We start from the raw sequence: 20,119 nt of genomic DNA, 5'->3' as shown, positions 1-20,119 counted from the left end.
TAAGAGCATGGCATAAGAACTGGGGTAAGGGGCACTGGAGGGGAGTGTGTGACAGATGCTTGCATAGGGCACCTCCAGGTCTACAAGCTCACTAGGATTGGGGGTCACAGAACAAAGGGACACCGGTGGGTTCCTTAGGAGCTAGAGTAATATCTGGGAGAGCCAGGACATGGTCCAGACTGAGCACCCACTTAGGAGAAAAACAAACTATGAGGGTAGGAAACAGATTCACATGGGCAAAATCAAACTGGATAGAAGCATCTCTGTAAGTGGACGGAGTGGTCTGTTCACCTGAGGTAACAAAGCTGTCTATGGTTGTTGTTATGGACTAAGCCCTCTAGTGTGGAAACTAACTCCTAATGTGGTGGTGCTAAAAGATGGGGTCTTGAAAATAATTAGGATCAGATAAGCTTATAAGAGAGTGGCCCTCATGGTAACGCCAAACTTCCTCTTCCTGTTAAGAAGAAGAGAACTGGGAGATAGGATACATGCATTGTTTACTGTTACTAGCTCAGCGGGTAGGGCGTTTGCCTTGCACACGGCCAACCCAGATTTGATTCCTCCGCCCCTCTTGGAGAGCCTGGCAAGCTACCCCTGGCATATTCGATATGCCAGAAACAATAACAACAAGTCTCACAATGGAGGCATTACTGGTACCCGCTCGAGAAAATCGATGAGCCTCCCCCACAAACCATGTGGACCCACAAACATCACTGGATGTAGCCCAGAAAGTCCCTAAGCACCTGGCTGGGCCTGGAGGCCCCTGAGCAATGCCGGGGTGGCCTTGGTGCTCCTTAGCACTGCAGGGTTTGAGCAGCAGCACATCCTCAGCGCTCAGTACTGAAGTCAACTAGTATTATCAGTTGTGGCCTTAGGACCCCTGAGTCCATATAAGAATTGTCCAATTCCCCCCTTCCCTCAGTCCCACCCCCTGTTGCAAATAAAAACAAAAGAATAAGAAGAGGACACCCTGCACAAATGCTGAGGAAGGATCACTCTAGGACAAGGCAGGCAGGTGTCCAGGTAGAGGGCACTCATGCCATCCCCGACCTCAGGGCCCAGCACACAGACCATCAACAGAAATTGTCTTCTGTTTAAACCACTTTGTCTATGGCATTTTGCTGTGAGAGACTGAGCTGGCCAAGATAGGTATCTGGGATAGGAATTGTGAAGTGACAGGCTCCTCAAAAAGAAAACAAAAACAAAAACAAACAAACAAACAAATCCTAAGAATAGGTGTCACGACCGGGGAAGCTGAGAATGAACAAAGAGGCAACTTACACAATCTGTGATAAGCAAGCAGATGCTAGAGGCACTGAGTAACAGTGACCCTGGTCCTGTGAGCCACGTTTTCTATGCATGACCTTACTCATCCACAAATTAATCAAGCTCCCTAAGTGACTGCATACTTGTGGTCTACCCCATGCTTGGAAAGAAGGGGGTTTTGTCTGGGAAAGTAAAGGTGAGAGGAAGGGTATGGTGTGATAAGTCCCCATCCCCCCCCCAATTTTTCATGGTTACCATATAAATTCTTTACAGTGAAAATTCTCAAGATGCCTCTGACACAGGTATGTGTATTATCCCATTCACAGGTGCAGGACACCTAGGTATTGGTGCTAGAGTAATTCCAGGTGATTCGGTAATTCCAACCCCATCAACCAGCTATTCTAATATTTGTCAGGGATCCTGACACTGAGTCACAAGCAGGGACACCACAGCAGTTAGCTTGACATGGTCACCATTCTAATTTGCTGCTAAGTCAGATCCAAGACACTAAGGAAAATTGAGGCAGTGGCCTCAGTAGAAAGAAACAGCATCTGCATATGAAGCTATTCTATCCACAGATGTACTTTTCCTGCCACAACTGCTTAGTTTTAGTATCTCAATCAGCACCTCTGTGCCTGCTCTTCAGGAAAGTGTTGCCGAGGATCACTGATGGATGAAAGCTATGCAAATATTTTTTGATCAAACAAACAGGATATTCATGATGATACCACATTGTTTGTAATAATCAGTTTTTGTGGGTGAGTACTGACATGCGTGTTCATGAGGCTATATGTGAGGACCAGGAGTCTCAGGACAGAGCCTCCTAAATTCTGGAATGTTAGAGAAGGTAACCTCACTATATGAAGCGGGGAGGGAGTGTGCTGTGGGTCAGCGCTCATAGCACCTGTCTTCAGCTCTGTCATGCGCAGGGGACTAAGAAAGACTGAGTCCTGCTGCTGCCACACTCCCTTAGGAACTCTGTCCCCCTATGGGATGAACTACCATAAACCCCAGAAATATAGCATTGCTAACAGCTCAGACACTGACTAGATGAGTGACCCATGCACTTTGTGTGGTCTCATGAGAAAACATGCTCTCAGTGAGACCCACTGAAGTCCCTTAGTTTAAAACAGGGCATGGATTGGGTGCATAGCTGGAACGAGGGGTTCCTCCGTTCAGACCTCAAATCATAGGCTCTAAGAGCAGGAGGGTCAGAGCTCACGGCCTCATGCCTACACTGACTGGACTTGGTTCACGGTCTATGGCACAAGACAGATTCTCAAAATTTCTTGGACTTCATTTTCCCTATCCTGTTAATGTCCAGGACCTTATCAGCAGCTGGACTACACAGTTTTGTCCATCATGCCTGTCAATTTAGGAGCACATCTCTCGGGGTCTCTGACACTAAAATTTTCACTGAATTTCTTTTTTTTTATCTGAATGGTGTTCTGTACACATGCATACTTTGGAAGGCTTCTTCTTATGTGTTTATGTGAGTGGGAGGTAGGCACTGTATGTAGCTCTGTGTGTGTGTGTGTGTGTGTGTGGGACCAGTGAGTGGATGTGTATTCTACATACAGGCGCAGGAGCCAGGGCATGAACTTGAAGGAGGTGAGGTGCTCTCTTTCAGGGCTGGCCCCGTACTTCTTAAATTTTGCACCCAGATTAACTTTGTGCCACACCTGGAATATGCATGTATCTCTGTATATTTGTGTCTGTGGTAGTATGTATTGAGTATATATGTGTGAGAATGTATATGCATATGCAACTATGTGTTCATTTGTGTATCTGTATCTTAGAATGTCTTAGGGCATGGCCAGGCCTGTGAGTATGTGTGTGAGGACCTGCTCATTCTCTTGGGTCAGTGCTCACTCTGAACAGGACATAGCCAGAGCTTCCTCAGCTTGGATTCCATGCTCTGAAAGTTGCCATGATGTCATGGAGAAAGACTTGGTGATCAGCATGCCCTGACACAACACTTCTGAGCTCAAGGGTAAATCATTCCTCTTGGGTAAAATGTGACACTAGGGCCCTGAATAACTTCTGAGGCTTGGCAGACTGTGGCACAACAGAAACCAATGAAGCTCCTGAGATGGGAAAGGTACACATATCCTCAGAAGCAGCAGGATGGGCAGCTCAAGTCCCAAAGATGGGGGTCAGAGTTAAATATTCCTACACAAAGTAAACTGCCAAACATGCCATATGAAGAAAGCTCAAGAGCCTTGAGTGAGGGGAGGAATCCTGGAAGGCTTTCAGGCAAAGGTGACATTTGAGCTGGGGTGGGAAAGAATGCTGATTTGTGGGCATGACTGAAGCAGGAAGCATGAGTCTGTTTGATGAGGTAAAGGGATTCTGCGATCAAAATCAAGCAGGTGTGAGGGGTAGAACAGAGGGAGTCTAAACCAGGTAAGTCTGAGCCCAAGCTCAAATCTTTTTTTACCTTCCATCAGTGGGAAAAGACAAGCTCCTTGTTCTTGAGACAGGCACATCTACAGGGGACTGGTTGAGACACACACAAAACTGCTCGCACACAACAGAAGCCCATATGCATTGTGTCTCTGCTGCGGTACAGAGAGTGATTTCCAGAGAGCTCGGGACACAGGAGAGTGGGCAGGGGCATGATATGATCCCAGTCTCAGCTCTCCGGGGGCGATGGAGACCTTCCAGCCAGCAGGATCCAGCCTGGCGGGTAGGAAAGTGGCTGTGATAATGCAGGCAGGACTCAGGAGAGGAGGGGGATGAGTCACCAGGCCTGGTGCAAGCCTGTCTCTGACACCCTATGGAAATGCTTTTATGGCTAGTAGGAGCGCGTGGCCCTGAGCATATGGAGTCTTCCTGTTTTGTTTTTTTTTGTTTTGGGGGGGGTACTTAATATCATAGATCTAGGACTATGAAAAACCAAGGCCTTCACAGTTTGGGATTTGGGAGCCAGAGAGAAAGTGGGGGGGAGTCTCTATTAAGTCTTCAAATGTATAAAGTCATGGAAACATTAGAAGTGTCCAGCAATATCAAATGCAGGGGTGACTGGAATCAAAGTATAGCAGGAGGTAGGGTATTTTTCCTTGCACACCGCCAACCTGGGTTCGATCCCAACATCTCATATGATCCCCCCGAGTAATTCCTGAGGGCAGAACCAGGAGTAACTCTGACCATCACCGGGTGTGACTCAAAAAGACAAAAAGAAAAAAATCAAGTTCAGGGGCCCATATTTTGGGCATTTGTAACATTGCTACAGTTGGGCAACATTTTGCTGTCAGGTAGCTATAGTTACCCACTATCAAGTTCTCCATTGTAGACCATGATGGCACTGGCTGGCTGATCTACAGCTCGCACGCTGCCTTTCTGGAGTAGTGAGTGCTTCCTGGATAAAGGACCAGGTTGATTGGACTTCCAGCTAGCTTCAGGAAAGCCAAAGGAGGTCTGTCAGCTACTAGGGACTAGGAAACCTGGCTGGGTCGTGTTGTGTTGGCTGATAAAAATAATGTTTGATGCTCTGACTAGCTGGGTTGGATTTATTAGTGCTTGCCCTGCCACTCGATTGTCTTGTAGCTTACTTTGCCTCCTGATGTAATGGATCTCTCCTCTCAAAGGGAATCACAAGACTCCAGTTCCCTGCCCTGAGAAAGTGGCTCTTACCCTTAACTCCTCAGGTCATGAACACTGTAGACGGCAGCTGGCAATCCACCACAATTGGACTCAACTCTTGACCCTCAGATTCCAGCTGCCTCCTGGCTTGACTCCAGTCCCTCTCCTGCCTCGATGCCCTCAAACCTCATTTTTCCTTTTTTGTTCCCAACTAGGGTTCATATCCAGAAGCCCAAAACATGTCAGGAGATCAACTCATTCTTGCACTCTTGCCACATCTATTTACCATCCCCCACAAGGGTTTCGGGGTCAGAGTGGAAGAGCAAAAGAGAAGTCGAGTCAGCAATTTGGTGCTTAGCTATCACATAGGCCTTTAAATGTCAACCATGGTTGGCTGCCATGCCAAAGCTGGATTATTATTCAGAGTAGGGGAAGAGAAGATGGGAGTAAGCAGGGGAGGGAGGAGACCAGGTTAACTGATCTCTATTTCTTTTACAATAAACAGATGATTCTGTGTCAGTGAAGAGCCAGTGCCCAGGACAAGACATTTGGTTGTCCCCTCTTAGCCACACACAACACTTAGCACCACCCTTACTTTACTCAAACTCAGAATGTTTGAGATTCCAGCATAAAGTCTGTAGGCACCCTGTTCTACTGTGATCCTCTTGCTTCCCCTAGTATGGGATTTCCTGGTGAAATGAAAGAGAAATCTTTTCACAGGGTGGGCTGGGGGTAGCAGCTGATGGTGGCTGCAGTGAGACCTCCAGTGCCAGCCCTTTCATGTTTTCTTTCATCTATGCCAATACCTCAAAATAGCAGGCCCATTGTTTTTTCCATGTGGAATAGTAAAGGATCTGTCATACATTTTATTTATTTGGGGGACTCGAAGAAGCAGTGCCCAGGGGGCTTCAGAAGTGACCTGGGGGTCACTCCCACAATTCTCATCCAACTGGATCAGATGGTTCAATGAAAGGGTCTAAAAATGTGGACCTACTCAGTTCCCAATATGCAGGTACCACCCTACAGGTACAGCTAGAACTGCTGGAGACTCTCTTCCCAGGTGAGCACTACAGGCAACAGGATACATTTTCTTGAGCAGCTGCTTTGTTCCAGGAGAATATTACTCTTACTTTCAGCCCTGCCTAGAAGCCCTGCAGAAGCATCACATTATACATTGAGAAGGAAACCCTAGTTTGAGAGACAGGTGATGAGCCCAAGGCCGCACAGGAAGAAAGAAAGCAGCAATGTCCAGATCAATGTCAAGGTCTCTGAGGCTGAGCCCCAGCCTGCTGCTTACAGGGATGGGGCTGGGGGCCATGCCACATGGCCCTGGCTTGACTGTGAATTCAAAAGTTCCTTACCCTCTTGATACTTTGCTGCCCCCGAGTTTATACTAGGAGTGCTTCTTCTGTCCTCCCAGAGAAGCCAAGGAATCCAATCTGCAAGCCCTACAGGGTGTGCAAGGAGAAGTCTCCTGAAATCCGCTGTAAGGGCATTTCTCCTTGGGGTGTGTCACCCAGTCAGCTCCCCAAATAGCTCCTCTAGGCCAGTGTGAGGGCAACAATATATCCCAATGGGATAATTAGCACAAACTATTCAGGTCACTCCAAGGCCACTTTGGAGAATGAGTTCAAATGACAACATAGATGAGCTTTGTGGTTAATGGCAGAAGATAAAAAGAGTTAAAAGAATGGAGACAAGATATGCTATAGTCTTGAGATTTTTCTCCTCCTACTCTTCTTCCTCCTTCACTTCCTCCTTTTTTTGTGGTACCAGGTGTCAAACCCAGGTCTTCTCATGCAAGGCAAGTGTTATACCACTGAACTACAACCCCAGTCTGTCTCTGTCTCTGTCTCTTTCTCTCTTCTCTTTCTCCCCTTAAATCAAAGACAGGTATTCATCTAAGAAATAGACATATGTGAAGAACCTCCACAAGAAGAAACAGACCATTAAAATTAGGCCCTTTGCCAACTACTTTTCCTGGTGGAACCTGGGCAGCGGCATTGAGGACCTTTTGGATTTCTAAAGGCAGATGCCAGAGGAAGCAGCAGGAGAGAGGAAACAGAACTTGGGCCACAGCATCTCACACCTTGAGTATCCTCGGGAAGTGGCCCCTGTTTTAGGGAGAAAGACTTTCCGGTCAGTCTGAGGCCAGCCCCAGGCCCCAAGAACAGGTGTCAGGTGTCAGTCTCTGAAAAGAACCCTAGCAGGAGACCACCTGTGATTTGGAGATGCCAAGAAAGCAAGTTCCTGGCTGGACCATGGTTTGCTGAGGAAACCCTTCATGAGTTGCCATTTTGGGGTGTTTAATGGAAACAAGTGTAGACATGGCAGCTTTGGGGGACTGTATTGAGGCCCTTCTCTCAATCTTTGTGAGAAGTATCATGTCCCATTCTGATCTTCAGGAAGAGGGACCTTGTCTCTCGCTTGAAGATGGGTAAGAGCCAACTCAATAGGAGGCTGTTTGAGCTGAGCTGTAGATCCCGAGACACCAAGGAAGAAAACAAACTGACAGACTTAAGTCCCTGCCTGTCAACACATTCCAGACCCTGTGCCTTTCCACAAAATGCCTATCCCAAGTTCTCTGTGGAGTGACAAACTTCACCTGCCCCTTGTAGTTTGGATGAGTGGCCTTTGGGGTGGCAAACCGTCAGATCTGCCTCCCTGAGCAGATCTCTCTTCTCTTCTGTGAATACTCCAATTACAATACCTGCCTGTTCAGGCCCAAAGAGATAGTACAGCAGGTAGGGCACTTGCCTTGCACACAGATGACCGGGATTCTATCCCTGGCATCCCATATTGTCCCCTGTGCATGTCCAGGAATAATTCCTGAGTGCAGAGCCAGGAGCAACTCCTGAGTATTGACAGGTGTGGCCCAAAATAGAAAAAAAAAAGAAGTCTCAAACCAAATACCTGCCTGGTCAAGTTCTGAAATTTAACTGGGATCTGAAATCTTGTAACGTCTCCCACCAGAAAATCACATTCTCAAACAATGATCTTAACAGCTAGCTATCGTATGCAGAGGCATGCTTAGCTCTTAGAGTATGGGTGCCCTTGCTGTGGATATAAACGTGGTACGGCAGAGCTGGAGGGCCTCTGACTGAATCTCAGCTACACTCAACATCTTTCCTGACAGCCAGGCTGATAGGAGGATTCCCAGAAGCACGACCCAAACATTCTTGGGTCCCCACACTTTCTCCCCTGTGTCATGGCATCACCTCAGCGCAGAGTTGCTGACCGATGCCTGAGTTAGGAGTTGTTGGGAAGGCCAGTTCCAGACGTGATGACATGAGCTGAGTCGGGTAAAGTAGAAACATTCCCAAGACTCTTTCTGACTAATGATCCCGAGGAGACATTAGCACTTCCAAAGTTCCCTACGTGGCCAAGGGCGGGTGGTAGGATCTGGAAGGGTTTTCAAAAAACCTAGAAGCTATTCAGCCCCAACACCAGGTGAAGAAATGATGACAAATCCTCAAAGAGCTACTGAATTCTTCTATGAGCTCAGGAAATGAAAGAGGGCTGGAAGCCTCTGCCATCCCTGGGATGAATCCTCTCCCAGAGCCATTCATTCACTAAGCTAGGGGTGAACTGGAATTTGCATAATCGATGGGGTTCAAGAAGCTAGGATTCCCTGGATTGTTGTTCTTTTTACTCCACCTTGGGCACCCATTGGAAGTGCTTGTTGGCCACATTTCTTTGACAGAATGTCTTTTTTAACTCCATCCACAAAAGAACCTGAGCTACATTAAGGAGTTTCGGTCTGAAGCCAGAAAAATATCTCTTCTCCAAAGAACTGGCCGTAGAGAACACTCCCCTCTGCTCAAAGATGTTTGACACCCATAATTTTGATCTCTGAAAGGAGTGAGGGCCAGTGGGTGCCCTGGCTCAGTCTTTTCCCAAATCTCAACAAAAATAAAAGCAAATTTCGCATCCTCCCTGCCCCCTCCTCTTAGCCTTCTTCTTTTCTAAAAGGAAATGGCTTCTTTTATCTTTCAGTTTGGGGTGTACTCAGAACCACAAAGCTCAAAGCTCAAAGCAAGACGGAAGAACTGGGCACTTCTTGGGCTGATAAATAGAGCAGATTTAAAATGCTTAGAACTGAAAACAGACCAACTGTGGCGAGAGAAAGTAAACACATCCAGGCACCAGTCAACCCTAGCGAGCTCCTCGCTGAGATTACAAACTGCAGTTCCTGTCTAGGCTGCTGAGAGGATGCTTGGTACAGGTTGGTGGGGGAGTGCCCCGCAGCAGACTTCTTTGCCTTCTCCTAAAAAACGGTTACCTGGGAACCTGTTCAGGACATATGTGGCTGATCCTAAGTAATATGGACTCTGCTGCGCATGTCCCCACTCTTGGTTCTACACTTGGAAATGCCCCCAAAGAAGAGGGAATAGCGTCATCCCCCTGCTTTAAAGGGTATCTTCCTCTCCCTTACTCCCTTTCTGTACGCACCCTCTCTGTGTGCAGATGTAATTTTCCAGTGAGACAACTGGGATCTTTCGCTTAAAAACTCTAATAATTATACAATTTGCCATACAAATTTGAGAAACTTTTGATGGAAAATTATATGTTAAACACTTGCTTCTAAACACGCGCACACAAATAGTTTTTTTTTATGAGAACCAATTAATAAATGCTAATTCATTCAGGCATATCCCCACCAAATTACTGTTTCATTTAATTGCAGAGGAATTTTCCATTACTAACTCTCCCTTGCTGATGTTTTTTGCATTATTTATATATTTTTTTCAGTTTCATTAATAGTGAGGTTGGTATGTGATATTATCTGCTGTTTGTATGTCTTAAATTTCATTTTCATTAAAAATGTTTTCCTCATTCTTGGAGCTCTACATAATCTGGGAGAAAAATCATTATAAGCAGAAAAGATTTTATACAGCAGTGACTGAAAGAAAGCATGGATGAAAGCGACCTGACAGAAGACATGTCTCCTGATTGGGTCATTCTCCTCTCAGGCAGGAGTGTGCAAAAGCGTGTCTCCACTTGGGGTTAATGTGTAATGTTTTCCTATGTCAGTGAGTCACAAATCTATCCATGAAAAGACTGTGGGTACACAACTGGGTATAAAGAACGCTGGGGCTCTGATGATAAAAAATAAACAGCATTCTAAACCTCACAGCACAATGTGTATTTTCATGCCTTCTTATTCATGGACCCCTAATCAAGACTTTGATACTTAGACACCCCAAAGCTAGAACAGCTGCTGTGAAGATCCTGCCTCCTTCTCTATAGAGAAAAGTGCATTTCCAGAACTGGTTAAGGGTTGCTTAGGAGCGGTGGCAGGGGACGAATCCAAAAGAATGTGTTTTGAAGGAAGATTTCCTTTTCCCCCCCATATGAAACAGTATAGTGCTGTGTACCTGGCTATCTTCATTTCTGAAGTAAGCTCTTTCATTCTTATTCTGTCCAGCCACATTCTTTCTTTCTCTTTCCCTGCCCATTGCCTTCTTTTCACGTCTTAATTTTTTTCTGTTTTCTTCTCTCCCTTCTTTTTCTTTCAGAGTAAAATATTCTGGAGGATGTGAATGATTAAGCTGTTTACTCTGAGGTTTAGAGATTTAGGTATGAAAAGGCATGTCACCGTAAGTAAAGTTTCACCTTTATACCCAACTCTATCAATTATTACAGGACACGATGACTATTAGTCATCAGAGCTTTTTTACAATTAGCTCATACAAAACGCCATTTATTTCAAGCACACTAAATTCTATTGATTTTACTGTGCCCCCAAATTATTTACTAAGCAGAGTATAGTACTCTAAAATTAAGTCTGTACATAAAGGAGTATAACAATCGGAAAATACATAGCCAAAATATGTGTAGCCCGTTCAAATGAGATATTTTATTTATAAATGTAAAAAACTTTGATATATTACAATATTAGTTAATGCTTTCCTTTGAACCGAAATATCACTTAATAACTAAAATTCCACAGTATTGATTCATGTGTGTTTTCTTTTACTTCCTTTTTTGTCCTTTCCAGTAAAATTAGAGTTCTTTGGGGAGGTACACTGATAAAATTAATTAACTTTTCTTCCAACCCCCAAAAGTTCCAAATAAATGCTTCTAGTAGACATCAAAAAAAGTGTCAATTAGAAATAACTACTTCTTATCAATCAGTGGGGCAATTAAAGTGACAAAGCTTGAAAAGATACTTATCTTAAAGCTAATTCACAAGGTAGCTAAATTATCTCCTAATTAACTTGGGTGGGAGGATGGACCATACTGAAACAAAGATGAATTGAGTTACCCCAATACCTCTTTATGCACCTCAAGATTGTTGTTCAACCCCAGAAGACGTTATGTTATTGTTAAGTCAGAAGAGAAACGGAGGAAGAAAATAATCCTTTCCAAACCCATCATTCCTTTTGCTTCTTTCTAAAGCAAGCATGTCTCTAAAAGCCAGGGCCCCTGCTACATACATCTCGGATCTGGGAAGTTAGAAGCAGGCACGCTCCTCCTTGATGTTCCCTTGCATCTTACCATGAATACTCTATTTTCAGGAGCAGCAAGTTATCGCACACAACTTTCAACAACCAGCTCATTTTTTTTCCAAACTCTCTTCCTCAGTACAGTAATACTTACATATACTTACATTTTAATATGAATGTGGCATTCTCTCTCTCTCTCTCTCTCTCTCTCTCTCTCTCTCTCTCTCACACACACACACACACACACACACACACACACACTGTTGAACATTTTTTTAAATCTTTTTGTTTTCAAGGAATTTTGTTCCCCCATGCTACAAAATTCCTAATGGATTTTTCCGAACCCACGCCTATCAGAAAAAAATTGAGGTTCTTTTTCACAGCTCTGTAGAATAGAACCTTAGCGGGGAAAATACTAAGCTTTCTCTACAAACAAGTTTAGCCAAAATAGAGCCAACTCTGAATCGCAGCGGCCTGGACAGAAGCGGCTTACAGAAACTTTTCTCCAGCGCCCGCCGCGGGTTATTTTTTAAAACGGTACCTTCGGTCTCGATCCCGAGAAAATCCCCAGTGGCTTGTACCTGGTTGGGGCGGGGAGGGGGGAGTTCTGGGAGGGGGAACCCAGAAAAACCTCAAGCAGGAGTTCTGCAGGCAGAAATGGAAGTGCCTGCAGAAGACGGGGGTCTGGCCCAAACCAGAGGGCAAACGGGCTAACAGAAACAGAAGTGATCTGCGAGGTCACGAATTTCGCGAGAAACAGGCCACAACCCCAGCTAAAGAGAATCCCTCTCCCTCAAATTTGCCAAGAGCAGATTTTCGAAAGAATTCCGGGACAGCATGGAAACTTTGAACCTGGGTTGTAGAGGTAATTTCCTTCTGTTCCCTTAGCATTGTCCCTCACTCACCCTCTCGAAGCCTGATTTCCTTATTGGTAGGGCGGACAGCAGAAGCCGAAGGAGCCCCTCTGACTACCCCGGTGGGACAAGTCGCTGCACCCCTTGCCTTCGGCTGCCTTTCCCAAGGCCAAGGGTGATCTGCGTCCCAACAGATGGCTAGCTCGCGACTCAACACTCGGCCTCTGCTTTTTAGAAATAAAGTGAAAATCAATTGTGCTCTTTTCTTTCTCCCTTTTCTTCCTTTACTCCCCTTGCTGCTAAGGAGTGCTTCTAGAACGAAAATAAGTGGCGAAAACAAAACACAGCCACCCGAGGACCCGCGCCAGCCGCTACAGGGGCGCGCGGGGTCTGGTCCCGCACAGTAAAAGCGAGGTCCGAGCGCACCCCACTCCGGGAAAGGTCCGGGGAAAGGGTCGGGGCCAAGGGAAAGATCGACCTCGAAGGAAGATGCGGGAGTGCAAGCGGCTGGACCAGCCGGACCTGGCGGGGGCGGCCCCAGGCTGGCGCGAGAGCGCTCGGATGTCGAGGTGGGAACGAAGTGCAACATCGAACCCCGATTGGGCTCCAGAAAAGGGGGCTGAAAATCGGTTTTGGCCCGGGAATGTGATCAAAATAAAGCCGGGGCGCGCTGGGTGAAGGACGCGAAGGTGTTTTTCTCTGGCCCCTAAGGAAGGGCCGGAGGCGGTCACTCTGATCCCCGCGCAGCGGCCGCGCACCCGCAAAGGTCTGCAGGCACTGCCGGGGCCGCTGCCCCGGCCCCAGAGTCGGCGGCGGAAATAGGACCCTTCCTCCGCCCGGGACGGAGGGTCGCCGCACGCCCCGCAGGGAACCTCGGTACCAGGGGCCGCGCCGCGAAGCTCCCGGCGCTGTCGGCTCAATAGAGATCTCAGCCTCAAGCCGCGCCCGAGCCGACCCTCCTTATTATAACAAATGTCCCGTTTGCCGAACGGGACTTCATATTCGTCGAGAATCCATCTGAAATATTGATTTCCTCTCACTTCGCCGGCCCGATCGATAGCGCTGCGCCCTGGCCCCATAAATCGCCTTCCCCGCGGCCGGCCCGGCTCCATCCATCACCGCAGGCCGGGCGTCGCTTCTGCCCGTGCCCGCACGCTGCTGCGCGCCAGCCGGCCTGACCCTGGGGGTCCTTCCGAGCATAGACCCTCCCCCCACTTTTCCCGGCCTGACCCCGAGGTGAGGGGAAGCAGGTGCAGAGGCCAGGCGTCCCCATCCTTCCTGGAGGCTCTGGGCCGGGCCGCCGGTGGAAAGGGGATCGGGCCCCGCGGGTTGTGCGGTGCTCGAATACCCGCACCGCGCGGTGACTCCACCTGTTTGTGCTGGGCTGGGGGTTCCTGAGCACCGAATGCGCCCCTGGCTTCCAGGCCCCGGATCAAATGCTCGTTCCCGTTGGCTGGAGAAGGGGCGCGCGGAGTTCCAGGTCCCGCCAGGACGCCATGGGCCAGGGCTGCGCGCGCCCTGGGACGTGGGTTAGGGGTCGGGGGGCGCACAGGCTGCGCACCCTCCTTAGCCACGTTACACGGAGACTGTGCCAGGGCGCGAGGGCATCACTCCGATCCCCCACGGGGGCTCCTCACCGCTCGTGCAGTCCTCAGAGATCAAGGCCTCGGGAGGGCGGAGGGTTCCTGGCCAGGGGTCCTCAGAGCTGGAGCGCGGCCCCGGGCGCCCCCAGATACGTCCCCACGCTAGGGAGGGGCGCTCCGTGAGTCCGCAGCCAAGACTCCCTGGCCCCGGTGAGCCCAGAGCACGCATCGACGCACGGCGGGCGAAGCGGGAGCTCGGGGGTCCCGGCCACGCCGCGTCCTTACCCGATCGAATGGAGTTGTGAGGCATCGCCGGGGATTCGCTCACCGCCCGCACAGGGCTCGGGGCTTCGTTGCGCTGGTCCCCGCCGCACCCGTCGCCACGCCGCTGCCCTGCACAGATCCGGGGAAGGGGCATGAGATTGGAAGGCGGCTGCCTTACACCCCCTCCGTATGGCCCATCCTGAGGGCGCGCATCGCGTGGCAAGAGTTGGAGGATTTTTTTTTAAAATTTTAGGTAAAATGGTACCGACCTCAGGCTGGCCTTAGGAAAATATGCCTATCTGGGAGACCCTGGATTGGGGGTGAGCTAAGGAGCCCCCCACCCCAACTCCAGCTCAGAGGATTACAGGGTCCAGCCATACCCAGTTTAACTTGGGAGAGGAAGGGCCGCCAGGTTTGCTGGGACCCTCTCCCTTCTGGAATCACTCGCTCCCCGGGTCCGCTCTCTGGCCATCCTCTGCGCCGCATACCTGACAGGCAGGCCGCAGCGCTCACTGCTGGCGTCCGCTCCGGAGGGTGCCCTGGGCCGGGTGTCTCTGCTGCTTCTGAAGTTTGTTCCCATCCACCCGGCATCGCCGACCGGTTTTATCCCGCCAGGGCCCTGAGAGATGGGTCTGGAGAGGCTGGCAGGCCTCGGATTGGCTGGCTGGGTGCAGGGTGGTGCGGGAAGGGGAGGATTTTGCAAGGGGGACATGGCTGAGTGGACTCAGGAGTTAGAAACATTTGCTGGAGCTTCTGTTTCCAGCGGAAAAGAGAAGGAGGCAGCTGAGCCCCAACTCGGAGGGCGCGCATTGAATATGAAAATATTCTAGGAACGGGGAGACGGAGGTCTTGGGGTCTGAGGATGGAGGATGGTGTCTAAGTCCTCCAGGCCACCAGCAGTGAGAGACATCATTGCGTCCATCTCTTGCCCCCCTTGTCTGCGCTGTGGGGACAGCTTAATTTTTTTTTAATGTGATAGAACTTCTTTGTTTATGCCTTTTAGAAAGTCCTACCCTGTAGGTGGTGTGAACATCTTTCAGGGCAGAGCCCTAAGCAGGCCCTTGGTTCCCATCCCTTCACAGCACCTAGGCCATGTGGTCTCTTCCAGGAGGGCTACTCTTGCCCTGCAGTTTCCAGCCTACTTTCTTGCTCTTGAAGATGATGAATTCAGAAGAATTCAGAGAACAGGTAGGAAGGGCCTAAATTTTCCCTCTATATGGAAGGATCTTAGAAAGGGGCAGGGCTTGAGGCCAGAGGGACTAAGATTAAGGAGGGTCTCTATTTTTTAAACTCTGGGACACACCCGGAGATGCTCAGGGGTTACTCCTGGCTGTGCTTGGGGGGCCATATCAGATGTCCGAGATCAAACCCCAGTTGGCTGTGTGCAAGGCAAATACTCTACCCACTGTACTGTAAGGAGCTTGTCTTGCATGTAGTCAACTCCAGTACCATATAGAGTCCTTGGAGCACCTCCAGCATCCCTGAACACAAAGGCAGGAGCAAGCCCGGAGCATAGCTGGTGTGGCCCCAAAAATCAAAAAAGCAAAAGGTAAGTTGTAGGGAAAAATAGCCTGCACACAGGCAAAAAAAGAGAGAAAGAAAGAAACGAAGAGAAAAGAAAAGGAAAAGAAAGGAAAGGAAAGGAAAGGAAAGGAAAGGAAAGGAAAGGAAAGGAAAGGAAAGGAAAGGAAAGGAAAGGAAAAAGAGGTGGTCAGGGCTGAGTTGACTCTGCGTTGACCTCTGCTTTCTCTAGCCTTTGAGGTAGAAAAGCTCTTAGGGATGCAACAGCAAGAGTACTGTGGATAAAGCACTTACCTTGTATGCAGTTGACCTGGGTTCAATTGCTGGAACCCCATGTGGTTCCCTGAGCACTTTCAGCAGTGATCCCTGTACACAGAATCCAGAGTAAGCTCTGAGCACTTCCAGAAATGGCCCCCAAACAGCAACAAAATCTCTTAGAGGTGGCCAAGGCAAGTCTTCCTCACTCACCAGGCTTCTCTTCTGTAGGGGTAGGGGAGCGTTCGGGGAATGTCCTAGAGCATTCAGTGCAAATGTCCTAGAGTAGCAGCAAGTGGGTGAGACAAGGACTGTATGGTCCCCGTCTCCCTCAGGCTAGAGGTCTAGCTGTGATCTGAGGACTATGGTAGGAGATGGTGATGAGTTCTTGGAAGGCCAGGGCCACCAGGAGGAACTGTTCTGGAATACTGAAATTAAAGGTGCTGAAGAGAGATAGCCTGAGAATACTGGGAATAAGAGAGTCAGAGAGGACCGAGAATAAGAGAATACTGAGGCTGAAGAGAGAGGGGGGCAAAGGGCTAAAGAAACTGGTTCACCCTCCTTTTTTCAGGGACCTGTGTGTGTGTGTGCTTGTGTGTGCACACACACATGTACCCACATGCCACATGCATAATTTTTTTTAATTAAAATGTTTTTAATCTTTCAAGTTAGTCCACTTCTTCCTCCCTCCCAGACTTTGTCCTTTCTCCATTTGGTAGAAGTGAATCATTCTGTGAAGAGAGAAGACAACCTCTACCTTAATGAATTGGATACATATTTTAAGGTCTCTCAATGAAAATAAGAGGTTCTTATTGTTTGAAATGTTCCTTTTTATTTTTATTATTTAAAATTGGGAGTAGGCCCAGGAAGGGTATTGAGGTGAAAGAAAACCTGGGCCAGATCTCATAGATGCCCCCACACAATCCTTTTAGCAGTGCTCTGGCCCCTGGCCTGCTGCTGGTGGTCTCTGTGGAATCAGACCCCTTTTCCACCCTGTCCTGCTCCAAGTGAGCCTCACTAGTTGTTATCCAAAAGTGGTTCTGAAGACCTCATAGGTTTCCAAACTAAGGACTGACAGGTACCAATGACTTTTCTAGCTCAGGCAGCCATTCTTATTTCTTCTACTTGGTCTCTCTTTGTTCTCTTTTGGTAAAAGTTCCCCAAGAACAGAAACAGCGAGTCTCTCCGAGGCAATGCCACCACCAATGTGAGCATGTGTTAAAAATTCATTTTAATATGAAAAATTAAAGGGCAAAAAACCCACATATAGACACCCTGAGATACTCCCTTGCCCAGACTGTGGGTGGTAGAGATGGTGACCAGAAAGAAGCACCACAGAGCAAGCAGTAAGAAAACGGAGGTCCCCACTGCACAGAAAATCTACAACTCTCAGTTCTGACCCTGAGATTCCTAATTACTGCCTACACCCCTGTTACCAAGACCAAAAAACTAGGTCTAACCAGAAACTCCCTGTTCGGTCTTCTTCACATTAATTTCTCCTGCAAAAAAAAGAAGTTGAATAAATATACCATACATACACATATGTATGCATCATGCCTCTATCAGCTTCGCCTCTGACTTTTTCGAACATATTTTCTAGAGCTGACATCTCCTCCAGTCCCTCAGATCAGATTTGATGCCCATCAGGCTTTCATTCTGAGATCAACCAGTGCTTTAAACCCTGTTATATATTTTTCATTCATTTTCTTCCAGATTTAACACTGAGAGAGTTTCATATACATTCTGGGTAGCTGCCAACTCCAGGGAATATTATGTGATCTCTTTTTCTTCTTCTTCTTTTTTGATTTGTTGTTGTTGTAGTTGTTGTACCTGTTGTTTGTTGGTTTCTAAGTTCATCTGCTAAGTCTTTAAAAGATGGCCTTTCTTTCCTTGATTCGGCTGAAACCCGCTGAGCTGGTGGGAGAGTTTGCCTGGGACTAGGCCCAGGACACTCCCTAGATGGGGGAATTGCAGTGCTAAAAGTGAGCTGGCCCAGGCAAACCACGTTGAGTGGGTTATATCTGATGCCTCAAAGTCCAAGGGAGGGTGTTTGGGGTCTTCTGTAAACAGCCATAGTTTAAGCTGACTTTTGGGGTCAGGGGGATGTTCCATCCTGCAGGCGAAATCCTCCCATCTGCTATCATATGCTTTTTGGCTCTTCCAACTGCAGCCTGGTACTCTTTCTTTTGCCCCCAAGTACCCACAAAGAGGGGACCGAGGAACACTTTCTCCTCTTTCTCAGGAAGCCCGAGAGGCTTCTCTGTACAGTGGCCAGTCTTGGCTAGACATGTCCCCACAAACCTCACTGCTCACCTGCCAGGCTTCCTTCCCCTACAAAGTAAACAGTTCCTGAGACTAAAGTGCACCTTTTGAGAGGGAAAACAGCAGCTCTCTGCCTTAACTCAGAACAAGAGTCTTCCAGCCCTGTCTGTGTAAGGAGCCACCAGTTCCTGCCCGGGGACTCTCGGGCTGTTTCCTCTTCTATGGGATGTGGCCTGCAGGTGGGGAGCGGGGAGGGTAAGGTCCACCGCCTAGCTTTGTTGTGAAGATGAATAGAATTATGAATGTGAAAGCCTTTGAAAACTACAGCTCCATACAAAAGTTAATTATTAGTAGACAACAAAGGCAGGAACCATAGCTGCAAGAAGGGCAGTTAACACTCTGCTTAAATTTTGCTGTCGAAGCTGGATTTCTTTAATCCTGTCCCCAAAGTGGGATGGGTTTCCCTGGCAGTGCTCTGGGCCTTGAACAGGTGAACTGTTGGGCAGGAAAGGCTCAGGGAGCAAGCACTGGGATTGGGTAGGAAGGGGCAAGAGAACTCTAAGGGGACTGCTATGGCAACATGGGTGTCTGTAAGGGACGCAGTTAATGCTTTGTGACCCAAACAGGAGGGGAGTGGAGCCAAGGACAGGAGGGGAGACCCAGTGGCAGGCAGAGCCTACCCTCAGGCCTCCTGCTGGGCTCATGGAGAGTAAACAGGACGCGGGTTCTTTCTGCTCCACCTTCTCCCTAACTCTTCACAGGGACTTGTTCCCAGTCCTCATACCTCAGGAAATTGGCCCCTGGCCTGCCCCGAGGCCTCCAGTGGCACTGCCCAAGAATCAATCATTAATTACCCCTCCCTCCTGCTCCCTGTCCCTCCTCCCCTCTGCTTTCAAAACACAAAAAAATAAAAATGCCGAGCCTGCCAGGTGAGAGGAGAAGGGCTACTGGAGCTGGGAAGCCTTTGGGGTTGGGTGGGTGTCTCAATCGTTTATCTTTTGAGGCTTCTGCCCACCCTATGGCCCCCATGTGTCTGGAGCTTGGGATTTCCAGAATGGAGTAGGGGCGACTCTCGCCGGGAAAGCAGAGAGGAAGGCCACAGGAAGACAGGGGAGCAGCATCCAAAGAGAATGATACCATTTTTATTATATATTGTTTTCCTAGTTTCAGTTCTCTTTAAGCAGTTTCAAGCCAGGCCCCTTCAAAACCCATTTCACAGATGTGAAAAGTGAAGGAAAAGTCACAGATCCAAATTGACTCTGCCGGTAGGGGATCGAGTCCAAGTCCAAGTAAGCAATAGCACCTGCGACTTGCTTGTGTTTAGGAACCTCTGCTCAACCCAACCCCCACCTCTCCAATCAGGAAGGAAAGTTCTGGAACCCAGGGAGTGTCCAGGGTGAGGTCAGACCCCCATGGCCAGAGAGCTTTCCTGTCACAGGAGAGGAGAGCAGCTCACACAGCAGGAATGCCCTCCCCGTGGCCCAGCCCCTGTGATCCAGCTCTGGGCAGCAGAGTCAGGATACAGGAATCCTCTGGGGCCAGCGCCAGGGCACTGCGAGGGCTGTTTTCCTGACGGATATTCCTGGGAAGGCGCCCAGGAAAAAACCCAGGTCCAGGGTCACACTGAGGCTTGGCTTTGTTTTCAGTGGTATAGCCTAGGAATGCCAGAGGTTCCTGTTGTTCACACAGATCATGGAATGGAGCATGCTCTCCCCGACCCCAGGGCCATGTGCGACCCCCAACCCCCACCCTCCACCCCCACCTCCCCATGTAATCCCTTCTAGCAGGAGATGAGACCCCAGTGATCTGGTGAACGGGAGAGGGTGAGAGATAGAAGAGATTCAGAGCAGCTGAGCTGTTTGGGGACCCAACCTTCACTGCCATACCCTGGAAGGGTTCTGACATCGCGGGGGAGGAGCACAGTATTTGGGTCACACCCAGTGGTACTCAGAGGCTACTCCTGGCTTTCTGCTTAGGTCTCACTCCTGACAGTGCTCATGGGAACATATCTAGTGCTGTAGATGGAACTTGGATCCGTTGGCAAATGCCTTAAACTAACTATACTGATTCTCTGGCCTTG

General features: G+C 48.7%; 1 protein-coding gene across 5 annotated transcripts in view; it reads right to left on the bottom strand.

The window, feature by feature from the left end:
- Positions 1 to 14,571, bottom strand: part of PAX8 (paired box 8) — a 57,963-nt gene extending 43,392 nt beyond the window's left edge. For 4 of the 5 annotated variants that reach the window (XM_055122002.1, XM_004609255.2, XM_055122000.1 and 1 more), the window contains exons 1-2: positions 14,490 to 14,571; positions 14,023 to 14,130 (exon numbers count right to left, since the gene is read on the bottom strand). In XM_055122002.1, coding sequence (XP_054977977.1) covers positions 14,023 to 14,047 — 25 coding nt within the window. In that variant the 5' untranslated portion in view covers positions 14,048 to 14,130; positions 14,490 to 14,571. Of the gene's footprint in view, positions 1 to 14,022; positions 14,131 to 14,381; positions 14,454 to 14,489 lie in introns of those variants that run through there. The other variant, XM_055122001.1, reaches the window with a different exon arrangement.
- Between the last annotated feature and the right edge of the window lie 5,548 nt (positions 14,572 to 20,119).

This window comes from Sorex araneus, chromosome X (genome assembly GCF_027595985.1).
Source record: "Sorex araneus isolate mSorAra2 chromosome X, mSorAra2.pri, whole genome shotgun sequence".
Classification (NCBI taxonomy): Eukaryota; Metazoa; Chordata; class Mammalia; order Eulipotyphla; family Soricidae; genus Sorex; species Sorex araneus.
The sequence above is the reverse complement of the archived record's forward strand: the minus strand, read 5'-3'. Positions and strand labels throughout refer to the sequence as shown.